Source organism: Pan troglodytes, chromosome 21 (genome assembly GCF_028858775.2).
Source record: "Pan troglodytes isolate AG18354 chromosome 21, NHGRI_mPanTro3-v2.0_pri, whole genome shotgun sequence".
Lineage (NCBI taxonomy): Eukaryota > Metazoa > Chordata > Mammalia > Primates > Hominidae > Pan > Pan troglodytes.
Window position 1 is genome coordinate 40,797,111 of NC_072419.2, and position 21,358 is coordinate 40,818,468.

Genomic DNA, 21,358 nt, shown 5'->3' on the forward strand with positions numbered 1-21,358 from the left:
TACCCTTTTCTCTGCATTGGCAGTTATAGTTCCGTTTGTATTCTTTTGGTGATCCTCTTAAGTATCTGAAATACACATCTGACTTTACAAAGCCAGACAATGATCAGTCTCTTTATCCCCCTCTCAAATCGAACTTCCTAGAACACCTTAACTCTGATTGCCCTCTCAGTCTTCCATGTTCTTGTGTCTCATGCATCTTGTTTCTGTGGCCCACAAATTAATCATTATTATTCATATTGCATATTAAATGCTTGTTTAGATTCACTCACATGTTTACCAATTTGCTCACCATTTTTCCATCTAATTTCTTCCTTTTGGGTTCCATGTCCTTGTTACTAAACTACATTCTTTAAAAATTATTTCGGCGGCCAGGCGTGGTGGCTCACACCTGTAATCCCAGCACTTTGGGAGGCCGAGGCGAGTGGATCACGAGGTCAGGAGATCGAGACCATCCTGGCCAACATGGTGAAACTCCATCTCTACTAAAAATACAAAAATTAGCTGGGCGTGGTGGCAGGCGCCTGTAATCCCAGCTACTCAGGAGGCTGACTGAGGCAGGAGAATCGCTTGAACCCGGGAGGCAGAGGTTGCAGTGAGCTGAGATCGCACCACTGCACTCCAGCCTGGCAATAGAACGAGACTTCGTCCCCCTCCCCACCCCCAAAAAAATGTTGATCTTCGGTCTGCGCATTCTGCTCTGGATTTTAAGCATCATTTCTGGCAGCTCTTCTTCAGGAACTGTCTGCAGGTCTTTCAGTGTTCGCCTCTGGAGCTCTGCTCGGGCCCGCGAGTTCTCCTGGTGTTGCCATCCGTGGCCTTTTCCTTTTTATTCTCCATCACCTGTCTCTCTGGTGAGCTGCTTCCGATCAGCCTCCAGGTCCACGATTTCTCTTCTGTTGTCCTTTTCTGCCTTCTCACCTCATCCTCTGAGACCTGAATTTCGATGGCTCTACTTTTCAATTATATTATTCTTTTTCAAACCTGGGCGTTCATTTCTAGCATCTTGTTCTATCCTGTGTCTGACTATGCCTCCCGCACCTTCTCCCTTCTCTCGCCCTAAGCCCCGTGAAGGCGCCGGGCCTTTGGCTCCGGCTGTTTCCCACGGCGCCCAGAACCGCGTCAGTCTTGACACAGACTCGGTGAGGGCGGGAAGTGATGCCGTGGGGCTGCAGCCTGGCCCGCCCGCTCCATCGGCCCAGGGCGGCCCCACCGCCCTCCGGGCCTTACCTTGAGTTCGGGCCGCGGGAGAAGCTCCCGCGCTGCCCATGACGTCACGGGGCTGTGACGCGCCCAGAAGCCCCGCCCCTCGCGTCCCGGTCCGCGGACCCAGGCTCTCTGCGCCGTGACGTCACGGGTCCGGGCGGGCGGGTTGTGCGTCGGCCCAATGGGAGCGGCGCACTGGCCTCCCCTTTAAGGAATGTTGTGACCTGACGTCACCGGGCGAGTTACCTCCCGCAGCCGCAGCCGCCGTGCTCAGCGCGAGCCCCGGAGCCCTTGAGCGCGAGGCACGGAGCCCCCGGAGCCCCCAAACCGCAGACACATCCCCGCGCCCCAGAGCCCCGGCCTGCGCGCCCAGCCGGGCCCGCGCGATGCCCTCAGACCGGCCTTTCAAGCAGCGGCGAAGCTTCGGTGAGGCCCGGCAGGCGGGCTGCGAGCTCTGGGCAGGGGTGCCGGGGGGGGGGGGCGCCGGCCGACCCCGACTGCCGCAGGTGACGTCAGCCCCGTGACGTCAGGCTCTGGCTGGACCCTCGGGCTGGGACCAGCTCCGGCCTGGGCGGGGGCTGCCCGCTTCCCCACCGCGATAGGTGCCAGGGGCTGTGGGGCCTGATGGCCCCGGGGGCGGGGGCTGGAGCTGGGGCGTGGCCGGGGGCCGCCCCTCGGGGACAGGCGGGGCGGACCTGGGCCGGGCCCGACCCGGCCTCACGGTCTGGCCGCTGTCCGCAGCCGACCGCTGTAAGGAGGTACAGCAGATCCGCGACCAGCACCCCAGCAAAATCCCGGTGAGTCCCGCGCCCCCAGCCCTGCCCCGCCCCCGCCTCGCGCGTCCCCGACACGACCCCCTGCCCGCCCGCCCTGCTCCCAGGTGATCATCGAGCGCTACAAGGGTGAGAAGCAGCTGCCCGTCCTGGACAAGACCAAGTTTTTGGTCCCGGACCATGTCAACATGAGCGAGTTGGTCAAGATCATCCGGTGCGTGGGCAGCTGCCGCCAGGAGGTGGCTAGGGTCGGGAGGGGAGCCGGGTTCCCGCCGAGAAGGGGTGGGAGTGGGGTCAGGGGTGATGGGACTGGGCGGTGGGCCCCTGTTCTGGGGCGGCTGGAAAGGTCAAGGTCGGGGCTGCAGTCGGTGTTGGGTCAGAGGTGACAGCTGGGGTGAGAATGGGTGTGAAAGGCTGGGAATCATTCTGGGGGTCAGGGCTATGTCCGTCCCGCAGCCAAGCCCCTCACAGCTGCATACTCTCCCGCCGGCTGCAGGCGCCGCCTGCAGCTGAACCCCACGCAGGCCTTCTTCCTGCTGGTGAACCAGCACAGCATGGTGAGTGTGTCCACGCCCATCGCGGACATCTACGAGCAGGAGAAAGACGAGGACGGCTTCCTCTACATGGTCTACGCCTCCCAGGAAACCTTCGGCTTCTGAGCCAGCAGTAGGGGGGGTCGGCCTGGTAGTCGGGGGGCCCCGGTCAGGCCCTGCCCAGGGAGCTCCTGGTTCCTGAACTGAGCTGCCTCTACCATGGTGGGCTGGGCAGGCATGTGCCCCCCTAGTCAGAGGGCACCAACCCACCTACTCTGCCCCTGGGTGGATCCTGGGCCGGTCATGTTAGGGTTGTCCCTCTGGGTGCTGGCTGGTGGGATGGGGGAGGGTGGGGAGCAGCTCCCAGCACCCCTGCTGTGTGGTTCATCTTTTTTTTAGGCCCCTGCCTGTCTGCCCATCTGCCCCTCACCCACCCGAGGCTCTGCCCACTGCCTGGACCTGCCCACCCCTGAAAGACTGGCCCCTGGCTCCCCGCCCCTCGGTCTCCACGTGGTGTATGGATCTGTGGTCATTGTCCCTCTGCAGAATAAAGATTGCTCAGGCCTGCCTGGCCCTGTGCCTCCAGCCGCTTGCTTGGGAGTCGGGAGGGTGCTGGTGGGGCTGCCCGCACCATCCCCGGGCTCTGGCGCACAGACTTGTGTTCTGTGGCCGCGGTGCTCGCTCTGGAAACCCACACCTGTGTGTAGTGTTCCAGAACATTATTAGGGGCCACCCCCTCTAGGAGTGCAATGCAGATGTGGTCTCAGGGTAGACTTCATAACAAAAAACAAACATTTATTAAGTAGCCACAATCTAACAAGCCCTGCTCACCTGCCTCTTCTCCTTCCTGTCTGGGAGGGGGCTCCTTGGTGTGCAGAGCCACAAAGTGGGGGTCCAAGTTGGGGAGCTCCCAGTTCTTCCCCATAGGCCTTGCTGTCAGCCATGGGTCCCTTTTGGTACCAGAGACTTGTGACCCTGGACTCGAACCTCTTCTGCCCAAGCACTCGCCTGCTGGCAACTCTGGCCGGAGGGCTTGGCCCAGCTTCTGGCCCCACAGCCCCCTGAGGTCCATGCAGCCCTGTGCCAGCCAGGCCTACTTGAGCACGAGCATGGCCTCTGTGCCATCCTTGGCGGTCAAGTAGAGGCCATGTGTGAGGTAGTACTCCCGCCGCAGGAAGGCATAGAAGTAATCAGAGATGAGCAGGATCTGGGGGGAGAGAGAGGGAGGGTGTGAGGCGCTGCTGGGTACCTCCCCCTGAACCCAGGATCCCTGAACTGCTGGCAGGTGTTGGAAGACAGGAACACCCCTGCCTGGCTCTGGATCACAATCACTGGAGAGGCCCTGCTCAGGGCCCCCACCTCAGGGCCCATAATTGACCCTGCAAGGTCTGGCCTCTCAGAAGCTGCCTGGACTCCCCCTGCCCCCACCGATGGTCTACACCTCCATCCCAGGCTCTGGCCTCGAATGCCAGCCTGGTGCCTGTGCAACCAGAGGCCTCTGCCCCATCCTCCCACAGCCACTTCCATCCCAGCCAGGTCCACATCAAACTCCTCACCTTCCCTCTGTCAAATACACTTCTCCCACTGGGCATCCATGCCCCCATCTTCCGGCCAGGTGCCCAGGCCACAAAATTGCCCTGACACTTCTCTCATACATCGAGCCACCATGACCTGTCAATTCCCCCTAAACTCAAATCCACCCTTTCGATCTATCCCCACAGTCACTACTCTGGACAGAGCCACTGTCATCTCATCTCCTAAACAACAGCAAAGCTTGGTCCTTGGGCTCCCTGCTCTCAAACCTGTGCCCACCCCATTCTCCCTGGCAGCCAGAGGGAGCGTTTCAAAACCCACATCTGATGGTGTTACTTCCAGCCTTCAAATCCTCCAAAGGCTTCCCATGCCTTAGGGCAAAGCTCGAACTCCCTCATGCTCTGAGACCTTGCTAGGGTCCCTGTCTGCCCTCTCCCGGCTCCACCTCACCCCACGGCAGGATCTTTACTGTTTCTTCTGCCTGGAATGTTCTCTCCCCGTTCATCTAGTTGACAGCTGCTTACTCTTCAGGGCTCAGGAAGGATCACTTGCCCCCCAGATTAGGTCTTGGCCCCACTAATCTCTACTCGATAACAGACTCATCGAAAGTGTAATTTTCCATTCAGCTGACAGCCTGACTGTGCCTCCTCCCCTGGCCCGGGGCCTCCATCAGGGCAGGGTCTTCTAATGGTTCTGTCACTATGGTATTTCTGTGCCCAGCTCAGTCTGTCTGTCCCATTCTGGGCCACACACAGAAGAATCAAAGGGAGCCTAGAAGCTCAGCCCACTGTCTCTTCAAGGAGGCCCAGAAAGGAATAGGGATTTGCCAAGGGCCCTATACACCAGACCCGGAGTCTGCAATCCCAGTCAGCCCAAGCTTCCCAAGACCACTGGTCCCTGGAGCAGGTTGGGCAGGGCCCAGCCTCAGAGAAGGATGAGGGGACAGGGGCTCACACTACAGACGCCGCAGCTCTCAGGCACCTCGAGGCCTCAGAGGATTGGCACCAACCACCTGGCACAGATGGGGAGACTGAGGCACAGAGCACTTGGCTATGGTCTTGAGGCAAGACAGGTTGAGCTAAGCCTGGGATCTAGACCTCCAGACCCTGTCCTGGGCAGCTTCTCACTCACCTGAAGGTAACATAACAGCAGCTAAGGAGAGATCAGAGGCGCCTGGAGGAGTTCAGGAAGGTGTCCTGTCACCAGCAGCTCTGATGGCCTCAGGACAAGTACCTGCCATTCTATCACCACAGAAGCCCATCTGGAAGGTTGAACAATCCTCATCTTAAACAGATGGGGAAACTGAGACTCAAAGGGTTCAATGGTTGGCCTAAGGCTACACCTGGAGCACTGGACTAATGGCCATGGACCCAGAAAGGTGGTCTGCCTGGGGCCCAGATCACTGATGAGCACGAGATTGGTCACAGTGTCAGCAAAGCAGACAGAGCTCAGGCAGCCCCCGAGGCCCTGCCCCCAGCTGCCCAGCTGGCAGCTCCAGGCTGGCCCACTGGGGGGCAGTGATCACAGCAAAGGCTGACCTCATACCCTGCAGCCCTTTCTCACCCAGGCCCGAGATGCCATCTGGGCAGGAGGAGCCCAAAGCAGGGGCTGAGCTCAGAGGCTGATCCCTGAACCAGGTCAGCTGAGGGGCAGGTGCAGTCACAATCCACAACAATCAAAACGAAGCAACTCCATGTCACACAATAATCATCTGGACAAGAAGCAGGAAGAAAAAGATTAGGTTATTAGGTTGGACCATATGAAATTGCCAGTTTTGCAGATAAAAAAATGGTTGAATACTGGCAATTTCATATGATCCAACCTAATATAAAACGGAAAAAAGTACACATAGAAGAGTAAGCATGTTATTTAGAAGTACCAACAGAAATAACAGTAAGACTTTAGGTAGCTGTTCTTTTCCCCTATAAGCCTTAACTTTGCAAACTACATACATGTATTCCATTGATAAAAATAAAACTTCAGCGAGGTGCGGTGGCTCATGCCTGTAATCCCAGCACTTTGGGAGGCCGAAGCAGGCGGATCACTTGAGGTTGGGAGTTCGAGACCAGCCTGACCAACATGGAGAAACCCCGTCTCTACTAAAAATACAAAATTAGCCGGGCATGGTGGCGCATGCCTGTAATCCCAGCTACTTGGGAGGCTGAGGCAGGAGAATGGTTTGAACCTGGGAGGCGGACATGCGCCATTGCACTCCAGCCTAGGCAACAAGAGCGAAACTGTGTCTCAAAAAATAATAATAATAAATAAAGCTTCAATTAAAACAAATCAGCCAATAAATCAATAAATCAATACATCAATGGGGGGGAGATAAATCTTCCTTCCAGAAGAATTCCAAACAATGTAGGTAGTTATATCCCCCTCCCACAGAAGGAGCTTAATTCTTGTCCACTCTGCATCCCCTAAGCCTAGGGTGGTCTAGACTTGGTTATTCACTTCCTCCTGAGGAGCAGGGAAAGGGAAAAGAGTAACTTTACAGTGGAGAGACCTGGCCAACACTATCTTAACCACGTGGTGGAGGTTAACATCAGCTTGAAATCACGTGGCTAGCATGTACCCCCAATAGATGTGATGAGAAGGGCACTTTGCCTGGGGTATTCTTTCTAAAAACCCACAACCCCAGGATAATCCTAAGAAAAGCATCAGACAAACCTAAACTGGGGGACAAACCTAAATTGGGTGACATTCTACAAGATACCTGGCCAGCGCTCCTCAACTGTCAAGGTCAAGAGAAGTCAGGAAAGACTAAGAAGAAAAGCAGAAGACACTGGGGAGATGTGACCTTACATGTGACGTGGACCTTTCGATGGGGTCCTGGTAGAGAAAGAGGCTGTGACTGGAACAACAGGAAATCCAAATCCATTCTAGTGTTTCAGACTAATAGTAACGTGTCAGGGTGAGTGTCTTAGTTTTGACAAACACATCATGGTAACATATAAGATGTTAACAACTTAGGCAACTAGGTGGGGGCTTACAGGAACTGTTCTATCTCTGCAACTTTTCTATAAATCTAAAGTGATTCTAAAATAAAAAGTTTATTTAAAAAATAAATGAACTAGCTGGGAATGGTGGCTTGTGCCTGTAATTCCCGCTACTCGGGAAGCCGAGGCAAGGGGATCCCTTAAGCCCAGGAGGTCGACCTGGGCAACAGAGCAAAACTCCAGCTCTTGAAACAGGAAAAAAATTAACAGCAATGACCTATTGTATGTAACAAACTCAAAATATTTTGCTGAGTGAAAGAGAGCTTTGGCAAATGTACACAAAAGATTTGCACTTTTCCCTGTATAATAAATTTTACATAAGAAAATGATACACATGCTGAAATATTTAGCAGGAAATGTACTGATGTCTGCATTTCAATTTGAAATACACTAAAAAAGTAAGATGGACTGAGGGATGATGGAAGAAGTACCTGAAGATGTGAATGGTGGACTCCCGCTGGTGGGTATGTATATGGGTGTCCAGTGCTAAAGCTGTCAACTCTGCTGTGTGTGTGGAAATCTGGAGGATAAAGGGGGTGGCGGGAAGAGCCCTGTGAGCGGCTTGGGCACACAGCCCTGGGCGTCATCAGTCCTGAGTGGGCACCCTTCCCCCAGGGAGAGGACACCAGGCTGGCCGAGAGGCCTGGCCCTTTCAGAGGGAAGCCTGTAGCCAGGACAACCTCTTCTGACCTTTCTGACCAAGGAAAGACCTTGGGGCTTTCCATTTGGGCCGTGAGGAGAGCAGGGATTTCCCAGAGGCCCTAGGGTGCAGCCAACACAGCAGCTGCAGACCCAGAGCCCCTTTGCCCAGTCTGGACAGGGGCGAGTTGGGCAAGGGGCTGTGGAATTTGCATGGGCGAGTCAGTGGCTGTGTGATGTTAAGTCTGTTCCTGTCCCCTGGGCTGCATTTTCCTCATCTGGAAAATGACAGTAATAGGCTCTAGCTTGTTACCAACAATGCTGGGCTCCTCTAGTTTTTTTTTTGAGACGAAGTCTCGCTCTGTCACCCAGGCTGGAGTGCAATGGTGTGATCTCAGCTCACTGCAACCTCCGCGGTTCAAGAGATTCTCCTGCCTCAGCCTCCTGAGAAGCTGGGACTACAAGCGTGCGCCACCACGCCTGGCTAGTTTTTTCTTTTTTTGTATTTTTAGTAGAGACGGGGTTTCACCATGATAGCCAGGATGGTCTCGATCTCCCGACCTCATGATCCGCCCACCTCAGCCTCCCAGTGCTGGGATTACAGGCATGAGCCACCGCGCCCGGCCGGGCTCCTCTAGTCTTTGTGCCAGTTAGGACCCCAGAACATGTCACTCTGTGTCCTCAGGTCTCTGGATCCCACCCAATGTGGCTGAAATACTGCCTTGCCAATCCCCTTCTCAGACTTGCCCTCTTCTCTTCCTGCAGCCACCTCTCTGGACACACACACACACACACACACACACACAGGTGCACACACACGCACACTCACACTGCTCACACATGCTTGCACACAGGTGCACACACATACATGCACGCTTGCACTGCTCACACAGGCTCGCACTGCACTCACACACAGGTGCACACATACACGCATGCTTGCAATGCTTAGACACACATGCTCGCACACACACAGGTGCACACACACATGCTCGCACTGCTCAGACGCGCTCACATTGCACTCACAGGTACACACACATACACGCACACAGGTGCACACATACATGCAAGCTTGCAATGCTTAGACACATGCACACACAGATGCACACACATACACGCACGCTCTCACTGCTCACACGCTCGCACTGCACTCACACACACACAGATACACACACATACACGCACGCTTGCCTGCTCAGAAGTTCCCTGGCTCCCCCTGCCCTGCCCAGCAGCGCTGCAGCTCCCACCTATCCCTCAGAGGCTCATCTCCTGCCAGGAGTCTTCTCTAACCCTGCATTGTTACATGGACCCTGAAGTGAAGTCACTGCCCACTGGCCTCCCAACCAAATGGGGCTGCATTTGCTCCAGTTCTATGGCCCCAGGCCCGGCACAGGGCCAGCTCTCTCTGAGTTGTTTGCTGGTCTGTACCCTCTCAGTGCTGCCCCCAGGGACGGCTCGGTCCACATTCCTCTCTATGGCAGCCATGAGGGCTCCAGGGCCACCTCCCTCTGGGACCATGATGAAGAGCTCATGGGGCAGCTAGCTGATAAAGGGGTGACCAGGGACAGACAGGATGAATCAGAAGTAGAATGAAACCCTCAGAACATGCTCTAGTGCAGGGCAGGATGGAGAGACAGGGAAATGAATATCTTCTGAGTGTCTGCCCTGGTCCAGGCCCTTTAACAAAAAAACAATATTGTCCCTTTCCAACACCCCAGGGTAGGGCTGACAATGCCTACTTAGAGAAGGGAAGCTCAGGGGTTATGGGCCCTGCAAAAGGTCACATGGTAGGAAGTGAAGAGTTAGGGGCCAGTCCTGCCTGTCAGAGGCCCAACCCTGAGTTCTTCCACAACCCCCTAGGGTCTGCACCCACATGAACTGAGTCCTGCTCAGAACTGAGTCCTGCTCCATGCCAGGCCTGTGCTGACACCTCAGGTACCTTTACACCCTGCGGAGGCTGCTCTCCCCAGTTCACAGCTCTGTCACTCAGTGGAGAGAGACAGAGATTGACTTTTTTTGTGAAAAGCCAGGAGAGGTTGTTAATACAGTGTGTCTTGAAACTACTGGGCTCAGGACAGCAGCCTTGGCCACCACCAGGGCTGCAGATTCCTAGAGAAGCAGGTGCTATCACCCAGGCATGTCCTGGTTCCCCAGGCCTCCTGCTGCTGTTGGGGACACGGACACTGACATTTGACAGTCAGCCCACGCTGGGGGGAATGCATGTGGCCGTCACAGTTGGCAAAGTGCAGCAGCCTCTGCCCACCTGCCTGGGATCCAGGAAGCTGGGAGGCAGAGGAGGCTGGCGGCCGACTGTGGAGCTGGACAGCACTTTGGCGTAACCTGGCAACCCACAGGCCGGAGCGGACATTATGTAGGAGGAAATGGTGGAGGAGAAAACTCCACCCTCCAGCTCTGAAGATGCAAAGTAACAAGTGAAATCCCTGGACCTCAGTTTCAGGGTCTGAGAGGTCACAAGGTGAGACTGAGGATGAGGCTACAAGTAACTGTCCCTTACATGGCACTTTTCACTTACATGGCACTTTTCCCACATTCAGTCCTCACAACCACCTTCCCAGTTTGAGGAAACTGAGGCCACCACCACCTCCCCCAGATTTCAACCTCCCCTAGCCTTGTCCCTGGTGCCCTGGATGCCAGGCTCACACCTCTTACCTCTGCTCTTCCCAGCAGAGTGAGGTTTTCAGAGCATGGATCTGATCACATTTGTCCTCAGCGCTTAAAGCCAAAGGTGCAGTCTGGACCTCTGCATAAGAGCCCTTGAAGGCCTGTGGTCTGACCACTGCTGTCTGAATTGCCCTCATTCCCTCTCAAGTGGTACAGCCAGTCCCACTGAGCTCCCAGCAGCACGGTGTTCCTCCTTTGCTCCCTCCTTCCTCCTCTCTCTCTCTCTCTCTCTCTCTCTCTTCCTCCTTCACCCCCACCCAGGTCTTGCTACCTAAAATCATAGGACCCAGTTAGATCCTACCCATCCCTCAGGACCCCACTTAGAGGCCACCTTCCCCAGGAAGCCTCCTTAACAGCCCAGCTCTGGGCTCCCAGCTCGTCAGGCTGCCCTGTCCTGCCCATGTCTTTTCCTTTCTCTCCACAGACCGAGGGCTCCTTGGAAGCACACGTCTGTCTCATTCACCCCTCGCAGAGTGCCTGGTGAATAGTAGGAACCTAATTAACATTTGCAAATAAATAAATTAGCTTCCCAGGAGTTACGGGATGTGCCTGAGGCCAGCGAGCCAGGACAGATAGGGCTGGAGTTTGGGCTTCCAGAGCCCTGGACTTCTGTGGCCTTTGTCCTGCTGTATGTAGCCTGGGCTCTTCCTGTCACTCTAGTTGTTGCGGAGGAGAATAGGCTGGGAAGGGCCTGTGAGGGACAAGCTTGGGATGCTCAGTGCTGGAAGGACAAAGGAATGAACTAAGACCTTGACAGAATGACACTAGTTGGGAAAAGCAAAATAAACACGCACATCCAGCAGGATGAGGACAAGGGCTCCAGGTTGGCCACAGGCACCGCATGTCGGGAGGAACGAGCCTTCCCACACACAGACCTGGGATCTTGCACAGCCCAGGCCACAGACAACCTGCAGGAAGAAACCTGAAATGGGTCTCGAGCCAACCCCAAATGGGGGCTACACACCACTCAGCCACTAATGACCCACCCAACACGTCTCCAAGCATTTCCTCATAGGTCCCATTTCCCAGAATGACACACCAGGCCAACTGAGAGGCAACTCCGGGAGACAGGATTGTGGTTTCATCTGTGTTGCAGTGAACAGTGAGTCCCAGGCAGGGGACAGGCAGCACGCAGGAGGCTGGTGTCAGACCTCAGGCTTCAGGCCTCACTCAAAACAGAAAGGAGAATGGCCAATGCAAGGCCAGCCCAGTATCTGAGGGTCTGCAGTACAGGGAGGGGTCAGGGCTGGCCCCTCATGGCAAATAGGCAGTGGCTTGAGGAGTAGGGTTCCAGATGATCCAGATCCTGCTTGGAAGGGTGGGTGGTTGGCCAGGTGCGGCAGCTGACACCTGTAATCCTAGCACTTTGGGAGGCTGAGGCAGGAGTTTGGCTTGAGCTCAGGAGTTCGAGCTCGTAACAACATAGCAAGACCCTGTCTCTACCAAAAATTTAAAAAGTAGCCAGGTGTGGGGGTGTGCCTGTAGTTCCAGCTACTTGGGAGGCTGAGGTGGGAGGACCTCTTGAGCCTAAGAGGTTGAGGCTGCAGTGAGCTGTGACTGTGCCACTGCACTCCAGCCTGGGCAACAGAGCAAGACCCTGTCTCAAAAAGAAAAAAAAATGAAATAAAATTAAAAAAAATTTTTTTGAGATAGCATTTTCACTCCTGTCACCCAGGATGGAGTGTAGTGGTGTGATCTCGGCCCACTGCAACCTTCGCCTACCGGGCTTAAGCGATTCTCCTGCCTCAGCCTCCTGAGTAGCTGGGATTACAGGTAGCATGCCACTGCACCCGGTTAATTTTGTATTTTTTTGTAGAGATGGAGTTTTGCCATGTTGCCCAGGCTGGTCTCGAACTCCTAAGCTCAAGCGATCTGCCCGCCTCAGCCTCCCAAAGTGTTGGGATTACAGGCATGAACTACTGCAACCGGCCTACTAAAATAAAATTTAAAAAAGGAAGGGCAGGCAGACGAGAAGTCTGCTTTAGATGTAGACACAGGGCAGGAGTGGGGCTCTCAGGCCAGCTACTGGGATACAAGGGTAAGGGGGCTCTGGCTCTGACCCCCTAGGAATCCAGTAGACTAGCCAGAGGCCCAAATCAGACCAAAACAGGGATTGGCACGGGGAGGTCAGGGTGTACAGAATTGTGTTAGAGCATTGGTCATAAAATGTGGTTTCTGATGCCAGCTCATTCAATTTGTCATCAATAAGTAGTCACTGAATATTCTTCTTGGTGCTGGGGATACAGCCATGAAGAAGACAGACCCAGGGCTCGCCCTAATGGAACCCACAGTCTACTAAGAGGATGTGACAAACAAGACTGTGGATAAATACACCCCTTCACAGCTTAGTGAGTTTGGGTAAGTCTCTAACCCTTCCAAGCCTCAGTTTCCTCATTTGTATCATGAGTTAATAATAGTACTTCCTTCAAAGGGCTGTTATGAAGCGTAAATTCCTTATAACTAAAGAAAAAAAGGAAAACAACGTAAAGGGCTGTCAGTAGAGTAGTTACATAAAGTGTGGTGAGTTCACATATGCAGGACTCAAATAAAAAGGAGGTTCCTCTCTCACATATGAGCAAGGAAAGTTCACCAAGACATTTTACTAAAAGGGAAAAAAGTCCTACTTTCATCATTATGTCAATAATAAAACACACATACCCACACACAAATAAGCCTCTCTCTCCATGAGCCTATGAGTTTATGTAAATGCACACAGAATGGTTCGGAAGGCCATCTGAGCACGTGATCAGAAGATTATAGGGATCACGTGGGGCCAGCCCCTAGTAAGCTCTCCTGAAACATGAGCCGCTGTTATTTATTTTTATTTATTTATTTTTTTGAGACGCAGTCTCGCTCTGTCGCCCAGGCTGGAGTGCAGTGGCACGATCTTGGCTCACTGCAGCCTCCACCTTCAGGGTTCAAGCGATTCTTCTACCTCAGCCTCCCGAATAGCTGGGACTACAGGCGCGTGCCACCACATCCAGATAATTTTTGTATTTTTAGTAGAGACGGGGTTTCACCGTGTTAGCCAGGATGGTCTTAATCTCCTGACCTCATGATCCCAAAGTGCTGGGATTACAGGTGTGAGCCACCATGCCCGGCCGCATAAGCCACTATTAATTGTAATTTTAGGAGAAGATTTTCTTATGTCCTCTGTTTTTAAACAGAATGAAGGTGAGTGTGACACTTTGCCCTACTCTTTTAAAAAAGCTAAATTTAAACAAGTTCCTTTTAGTTTATATGTAATCCTTGATTAATATTTTCCATCTGCTGGTCACTGACTCACAAAATAAAAGGGTTAAAAAAAAACTGCTTCCTTTGGTTCATGGACTGTCTCTCCAGGAATCTGCTCTGGGTATTTGAAGAGCATATTGCTCTTGCTGTTTCCCATGTCAACACACATGAGTAATGGCAACAGGACCCACAATTTACGTCCAATCCTCTCAACACCCTGGAAGCTGTGGGTCATCATCCCAGTTTTTGAGATAAGGAGACTGCAACCTAGAGAAGTTAAATCACTTGAGGAAGTGGGGGAGGCCCTCGAGAAATCCACTGGTCTCAATCCCTCCTTCGTTCTCTCACACTCAGGCGCACCCCCCACCATGGATGGTTTACTGTTGTCATTTCCTGTTACTGACTCTGAGGAACAACCATAATTAGCAAATGAACCATGCCACAGGCAGAAAAATAATAGCTCCCAGGGTAAAGGATGGGGCCTTAGTCACTGGTTTACCTGCCGGTATAACTAATAATCCACACATAATTTGTTCTGTAATAGGGTATGGCACTGAACAACTCAAACAGAGCAGGATTTAAAAAACAATCTATAAGCCAAGATGTAGTCTATATTCAGCTCTTGATTTCAGCAATGATATCAAGGTTCTAGATACTTCCTTGAAATCTGTACTCATCTGGTTCCTACGAGAGCTCTGCTTTGTCTTGCCCAAGGAGGAGAGAATGAGGCAGGTGAATACCAGGCACCTTCCTAGCTCACAGCAGGATATGGAACTGAGAACATGTCCCCAAATCCCGTACGTCTCGATGGAAGACACAGAAGCAGGGGCTGGGTTTGGGCTGCGCAAGACATGCAAGGCTGAGAAAAAGATAAGTGGGACAAGGGGACCTCGTGAAAGGTCTCTATGAGGAGGTGACACTTCACTCTTAGTAAAACTCGAAATGTCTCATTTTGCACTCTGAGGCTCCCAACAGGTCCAAAGGCAAGGGTGGCATACCTTTCATGAAGAGGGGCTCTCTTACCTCAGTCAGCGCTCTGGGACAAGGACATGCCTCGAGTGACTGCCTCAGTGAGCAAGTGGCCCCATCTGATGCACCCTGTTAGTGACCTGGCAGCAGCAGCAACAAAGTCCAAAGCCAGCAGCCCCAGGAAGTACTTGGACCCCCTGCTGGGAGGCCTGTAGGTTGGTGTGGCCTGCCTGAAGGGCAACTTGGAAATACCTGCCAAAGGCGTAAAATGCATATGCCCCCTGACCCAGCAAATCCCACCACGTGGAATCTACTCTATAAAACTCCAGCATGTGTGTACAAGAATATGTGGAGGGATATGCAAGGCTCTTCCATTTTATTTATTTACTATTTATTATTACTTCTTTTATTTACTAATTATTATTTTTATTATTTATTACTATTGACCAGCCTGGTCTCAAACTCCTGACCTCAAGTGATCCTCCCATCTCAGCCTCCCAAAGTGCTGGGATTACAGGCATGAGCCACCAGGCCCGGCTGCAAGGCTCTTACATTTAAAGTGACAAAATAGGCTGGGCACAGTGGCTCACACCTGTAATCGCAGCACTTTGGGAGGTCGAGGCGGGCAAATCACTTGAAGTCAGGAGTTCAAGACCAGCCTAGCTAATGTGGTGAAACCCTGTCTCTACTCTCTACCAAAAATACAAAAATTAGGCGGGCATGGTAGTGCATGCCTATAATCCTGGCTACTCAGGAGGCTGAGGTGAGAGAATTGCTTGAACCCAGGAGGTGGAGGTTGCAGTGAGCCGAGATCACGCCATTGCGCTCTATCCTGGGTGACAGAGTGAGACTCTATCTCAAAAAATAAATATATAAATAAAGTGCCAAAATAACCAAGGGCAACCTCAATGCCCATCAGCAGGGCTGTACCTAGTCCAAACCACTGGATGTTACAGAGCTATTAAAAAATTATCTCAAGACAAAATCATTAAGTGAAAAACAGCAAGCCAAAGAATGCTACTTAAAGGAGAATGCCATTTACCTACATAAACAAACAAACAAAAAACCCTCTTTATGTACCTGTGTCTATAGCTGTCTATAAATGCACAGAGGAAAGTCTGCAAAGACACATACCAAACTGATCCCAAAGGCCACGTCTGCAGAGGAGTAGAAAATGATAGGGGCTCAGGCAGATCTTTTCTTTTCATTGCATAGTCTTTTTATTTTTTATTTTTTGGTAGAGATGGGCTCTTGCTATGTTGCCCAGGCTGTTCTTGAACTCCTAGCCTCAAGTAATCCTTCTACCTTGGTCTCTCAAAGAGCTGGGATTACATGCATGAGCCACCACACTCAGCCCATTCCATATTCTTCTATTTTGTTTGACTTCTTTCCCCCAGCAATAATGAATTCATGTATTCCTTGATGATTTAAAATACATTTTAAAAAGAGATTAAGAAAAAAAAAGGTAAGAGATCATGCCAAGAGTCCAGCTGGTTTCTCTCAGCTATGAACACACTTGATCCACCTGCCTTTGGTTTCCATCCCTAACCCCAATCCCTCTTTCCAATAATTCAGTTTCTCCTGCCTTCAATGGCACCTGACCACTTGCAGACACCCCCCTTGTGCTGCTTTAGAGTCCCTTCTCTCAGAAAGGCAGCCACAGAGAAGAAAGCTGTTATCTGGCAAGTTCCATGGATGCTTCATAATCACTGCAACTGTATTTCCAGACCCAAACTTAAGACTAAGACTCATGACAAGACAACAGGCTGTGGACTATTTCTGTGGAGCTTGCCAACCTCCCTAGAGGCCCAGGGCAGGCCCAATGCCCACACATGCCAGCTACCACTGGAAGGTAAGGAAAAGGAAGGAAATCCCAGAAAGGCAGGAGAACCAGGGCAACCTTCTGGATTCCTTCAGGATATGCAATTGAGCCCTGCAGAATTCTGCCTGCGTGGGTCAGAAGTAAGAGAGGCTGCGCATCCACCATCCCTAACTACAGTGTGAGAGACAGAACAGGCCCTCCGGCTGGGCCCCACCCAGGCTACAAGGCCCTCTATCTCTCTTTCTTCTGCTCACAAACCAAGACAACTGGCTGGGCTGAACATTAATCCTCCAGAAATGTCCATGCAGGAAACACCAGTCCCATCACTCACTGAAAAAGCCCTAACTCCTTTCTTTTCCCGCAGCTAACCTTGGAGGCAAGAATTACCCTGGGGATTATTCACTGGCATCATTAGTCTTTCCAGCCAGCCTGCTTCCCATCCAGGCTATTACACATAGGAAATGCCTGGCTGTGCCAATGGCAATTGAAATGGTAAATGGTACAAGTGATTCTCATAAGACTTCCACTACGAGGCCAGAGCCTGACCTGAGAGAAGGCAGCACGTGGAGGAGGGAACTTCCAAGAAGCGTGGGTGAGTCCACCTAGAGTTTGCTAGACCCACTGCCACAGAACCTCTGGAAGAGCTTATTAAAAATATAAATTCCTGACCCTGTATTCCACATTGAATCAACATTTCTGGGAGTGGGATCAGAGAACCTGGCTTTTTAAAACAGAGACATGTACTTGGGACAGTTGCAACATAATTGCAGAGTTTAAAGCCTGTTAACAGGGAATCTGCATTTTTAACAAGCTCCCTCTGAGGATTTTGATTGAGAATCCTGCTCTGTGGAACAGAGGGACAGGCTTCCCAGCTCAGGGGAAGGCTGAGCTCCTTGCTGGTACTCCTCAGCCTGTGACCACAGCCTCCTCTCCACCGCTCCCAGCCACACAATTTATGCTCAACTCCCCAACGGCCAGATTGGCCCCCTTCTCCTCTTCCTGCCTTTGTTCCTGCTGTCCCGAGAGTCCGCAGAGCCTCTCTTCCCCTTGCCTTGCCCTCTCCCCCTCACTCTATCTACTCCCTATGGGTGCTGGAACCACAGGCACCATTACAGAAAGGGGTGCCTCAGAAATCAAGCCTTATGTGAATTTTGTTCTTGGCTCCTCCAATGACCTTCGAGAAGAGACGACCTCTGCAAGCCTCTGTCCCTCATTTGTAAAGTAGGGCTAACATGCCCTGTCTCCTAGGTTGCTGAGAATACAGCGTGGCTATGGTTCAGTGTGGTGCCCAATACATATCTGCCAGGTTCAGCCTTACGCTGCTCTTACTTCCCCGTCCTCACTGACTGGGAGCTACTTGAGGGGAGTAACTGTGCCTCCTTCACGTCTGCACCCCCGGGTATGCAGAATCCAAGGCCATCGTTGAATGCTTGAGGCTGCAAAATGAATTCCTGTCCCCAAGCTGACCCCCATGCTGTCCCTCTTACCTGCCCAACGTTGAAGGTCAGTGTGATGGCATAAAAGAAATTAGAGTTGGCACTTCCTGCATAAATCCAGAGGTGCCACAGGACAGGGAAGAGCAGGGAACAGACGATGATGATGCAGGTGAGGACAAAGATGTTTCTCAGGACTGCAAAGACAGAGGGTTACAGTTAGCCTGACGCGCTCTCTTTGGCACCCTTTCCCTGCTGCAATGGCCCCCCCGAATGGAGAGGCCCAAGGTGAGCCTCATGTAGCTCAAAGGCAGAGCACCCCCAGAGGTACTGGGGTGCCAAGAAGCAAACCCCAGACTCCTCAGTCAATGGCTCCCCATGCCCACAGCTGGTGGTAGCTCCTGGATTTCGATTATTTCCTCCCACTGTGGGCTTGGCTGGCTGAAGACCAGCTATAGTTAGAAATGCCATGAGCGCCTCGGGGCACCAAACAGGGCATTTCAGGAAGATATTCCCCTCACTTCCTAATCTTGGAGGGTCCAAGAGTATCCCTCTCCCCAAGCAGGGTGCCATCTGGCCATGCGGGATTATGGGTGGGAACCCCAGCATGAACCGTGACGATTAGAGCCCCACTGTGGGTCTCCATGGTGCCACAGTCCTGGGTCTTAGGAACACGTTTTCCATTCTCCTTAACTGGTGTCTTAGGACCCCTGCCTCGCTCTTCAAACATTCCCAACTCTCCCTTAGATGATAAAGGACCTCTTTTTGACACTGTCTCTCACTCCTTGCCCCTAAGGGAATGCCGAATCCCACCAGGAAGAAAGCTCTCCCTGAGGTCTCAGGAAGGACCTACTACTCAAGGGTGATCCAGAGGCAGGCAGGCTGGCTGGCTTCAGCCAAACGGGAGTGTAGCATGGCAGCCGGGTACAGACCTTGGTTAAAATCCTGCTCTGCATTTATTAGCAAGTTTCTCTAGACCTCAGCTTCCTCATCTGTAAAATGAGGCTACACACCTAGTATGTACTTACAAAAATTAAAAATTAGGGTGGGCATGGTGGATCATGCCTGTAATCCCAGCACTTTGGGAGGCTGAGGTAGGAAGATTGCTTGAGCCCAGGAGTTCAAGACCAGCCTGGGCAACATACTGAGACCCCATCTCTAAAAAAATTTTAAAATTTAAAAATAAAAAATGTTTAAAAATAAAAATAAAATGGGGCTAAAATGCACACTTCATTTGGATTAAACAAGATGACATGTGAAAAAATGACACAGATATATCACTGGCTACATTAGTTTTCCATTGCTACTACAGCAAATTCCCACAAACTTAGTGATTTAAATAATATTCTTTATTATTAAACAGTTCTGGAGGTCAGAAGTTCCAAAATGGGTCTCACAGGCTAAAATCTCTAGAGGAGAACCCCTCGCTTGCCTTTTCCAGCACCCAGAGGCCCCCTGCATTCCTTGGTTCATGACCCCCTTCCAGCTGCAAATCCAGCAATGGTGGATTGAGGCCTTCTCACATTGCATCACTCAGACCTTCTCTTCTGCCTCCCTCTTCCATCTTTTTTTTAAAATAGACTATTTATTTTGAGATGGAATCTCACTACATTGCCCAAGCTGGAGTGGAGTGGCTGGATCATATCTCATTGAAGCCTTGAATTCCTGGGCTCCAGGGATCCTCCTGTCTCAGCCTCCTGAGTAGCTGGAACTACAGGCATGCACAAAGAAGCCCAGTAGACTTTATTTTTTAGGGAAGTTTTAGTTTCACAGCAAAATTGGGCAGAAGATTTCCCATATTCCCCCCCGCCTCCACCTCTTCCACTTTGAGGGACACTTGTGATTACACTGGGGCCACCTGGATTGTCCAGGATAATCTCCCCTCCCAAGGTCTTAAAGTCCCTTTGCCATGTAAGGCGATGTCTTCACAGGTTCTGGGGATTACAACGTGGACATCTTTGTGAGGGGAGGGCTACTACCCTGCCTACCACACTGTACTTTTTCCCCCGTTTTAACTCTCTAGGGGTTATCAGACAGGAGGATTGTCTGTTACTTTTCTTTATCTTTATCATATTTTTAAAAACTAATAAATATCATTTAAAATAATTAAAAGAATACCTTTTTAAAAAGAACTTAGCACTGTGCCTGGTTCCCAGCAGACACTTAATGAATGGAAGTTCCCTTCTCTTCTCTGATACTGACCTTCAGGAAATCCCTTCTCCCAAGTGACAGTTTTGAGAGACTTAAAGGGTGGAGAAACTCCCAAACATTTAGGCCATTTATATTAGTTGTACAACTTAGTAGAGATGCTATACTAGGGGCTCATGCATTGCAAGGGGCCTAGATGATACAGATGATTCTCAACTCCCGCTACAAAACAAAATCACGGCCGGGTATGGTGGCTCACGTCTGTAATCCCAGCACTTTGGGAGGCTGAGGCAGGTAGATCACCTGAGGTCAAGAGTTCGAAACCAGCCTGGCCAACGTGGCAAAACCCCGTCTCTACTAAAAATACAAAAATTAGCCAGGCATGGTGGCGGGTGCCTATAATCCCAGCTACTCAGGAGGCTGAGGCACAAGAATTGCTGGAAGTGGAGAGGCAGAGATTGCACCACTGCACTCCAGCCTGAGCAACAGAGCAAGACTCTGTCTCAAAACAAACAAACAAACAAACAAACAAAACAAAATGAAATCACATGGAGAGCCCTCAGACTAGTCAAAGTCTCTAGGGTGGGGTTCAGGCATCCATATGAGGTTTTAAAAGCTTCCCAGGTAATTCCAATATGCAGTCGAGGCTGCGAACCACTGGATTACAGCTGCAGCCCCTTACAGTCTGCAACAGAGATGCCACCCAACTGTGTCAAAAGGAGAATAATCAGGACACGGTAGTTCACAGTTCTTTGTAAAGCTGAATGTTTTCAAGTTATAGTTCATTCTTTATTGAGAAATGATAGGTATCATTTTGTTGTTGTCATTAAAAAGTCCTTCATTTTATAACATGGGGAAGAATGGCTGGTAGTTGATTGTTTTAATGTCTTCAGCAAAATAAAAAGCTGGCAATCTGTCACCCGAGTTTATTGAAACATTAGTGGTCTAAGAAATCCCACAATTTGGACACTGGCCTGGAGGGCTTGCAAGATCCTCTTTTCTAATCTGAAGTTTCTCAATTCTGGGTTTTCAAAGATGAGAGGCCAAAACCCTGACTCAAGCCTCCTGAGACCTCCCAGGAACAAGGAGTCTTGCAAAGGGACGTTTTCACTGAGAATTACTATTATTATTAAACCATGTTACTACCTCAAGAAGGAGAACAAATGCTTCCCACTCCTCTAACCCAACATCACTATGTACATTTCTCAGTGGTTCTTTCTGATCCCCTGGAAATTATTTTGCTGAAAAGAACACAGACTATTCCCAAAATAAAATGTTTGCAGCCTGCCAGACCAGGTGGTTCTTGTTCTGTGCCTCCAGCCAGGGACACAGATTTCAGACAGGGTGACAGGAAGGAAACCAAGTGCAAAGAGACAAGAGAAGCTCACTGGCA

General features: G+C 51.4%; 2 protein-coding genes across 2 annotated transcripts in view; one reads left to right on the top strand and one right to left on the bottom strand.

Moving 5' to 3' along the window:
* The first annotated feature begins 1,332 nt into the window (after positions 1-1,332).
* Positions 1,333-3,082, top strand: MAP1LC3A (microtubule associated protein 1 light chain 3 alpha). The gene is made up of 4 exons (XM_001159668.6): positions 1,333-1,629; positions 1,945-2,000; positions 2,084-2,190; positions 2,473-3,082. Exons 1-4 carry the CDS (start codon positions 1,590-1,592, stop codon positions 2,633-2,635), a joined length of 366 nt encoding a protein of 121 aa, XP_001159668.2. The 5' UTR covers positions 1,333-1,589; the 3' UTR covers positions 2,636-3,082.
* Positions 3,083-3,287: 205 nt separating this feature from the next.
* The window catches only part of PIGU (phosphatidylinositol glycan anchor biosynthesis class U), a 114,442-nt gene continuing 96,371 nt past the window's right edge, over positions 3,288-21,358 (bottom strand). Inside the window, 2 exon segments of the mRNA NM_001280440.1 lie at positions 3,288-3,716; positions 17,872-18,014. Coding sequence (NP_001267369.1) covers positions 3,603-3,716; positions 17,872-18,014 — 257 coding nt within the window. The 3' untranslated portion in view covers positions 3,288-3,602.

What these genes read in the sequence shown, in the direction of transcription:
- MAP1LC3A (XM_001159668.6), top strand. Translation starts at nt 1,590, where the DNA reads ATGCCCTCAGACCGGCCTTTCAAGCAGCGGCGAAGCTTCG. An exon ending in CAAGCAGCGGCGAAGCTTCG is followed by an intron (nt 1,630 to 1,944) that starts GTGAGGCCCGGC and finishes CGCTGTCCGCAG; the next exon opens with CCGACCGCTGTAAGGAGGTA. An exon ending in GAGTTGGTCAAGATCATCCG is followed by an intron (nt 2,191 to 2,472) that starts GTGCGTGGGCAG and finishes CGCCGGCTGCAG; the next exon opens with GCGCCGCCTGCAGCTGAACC.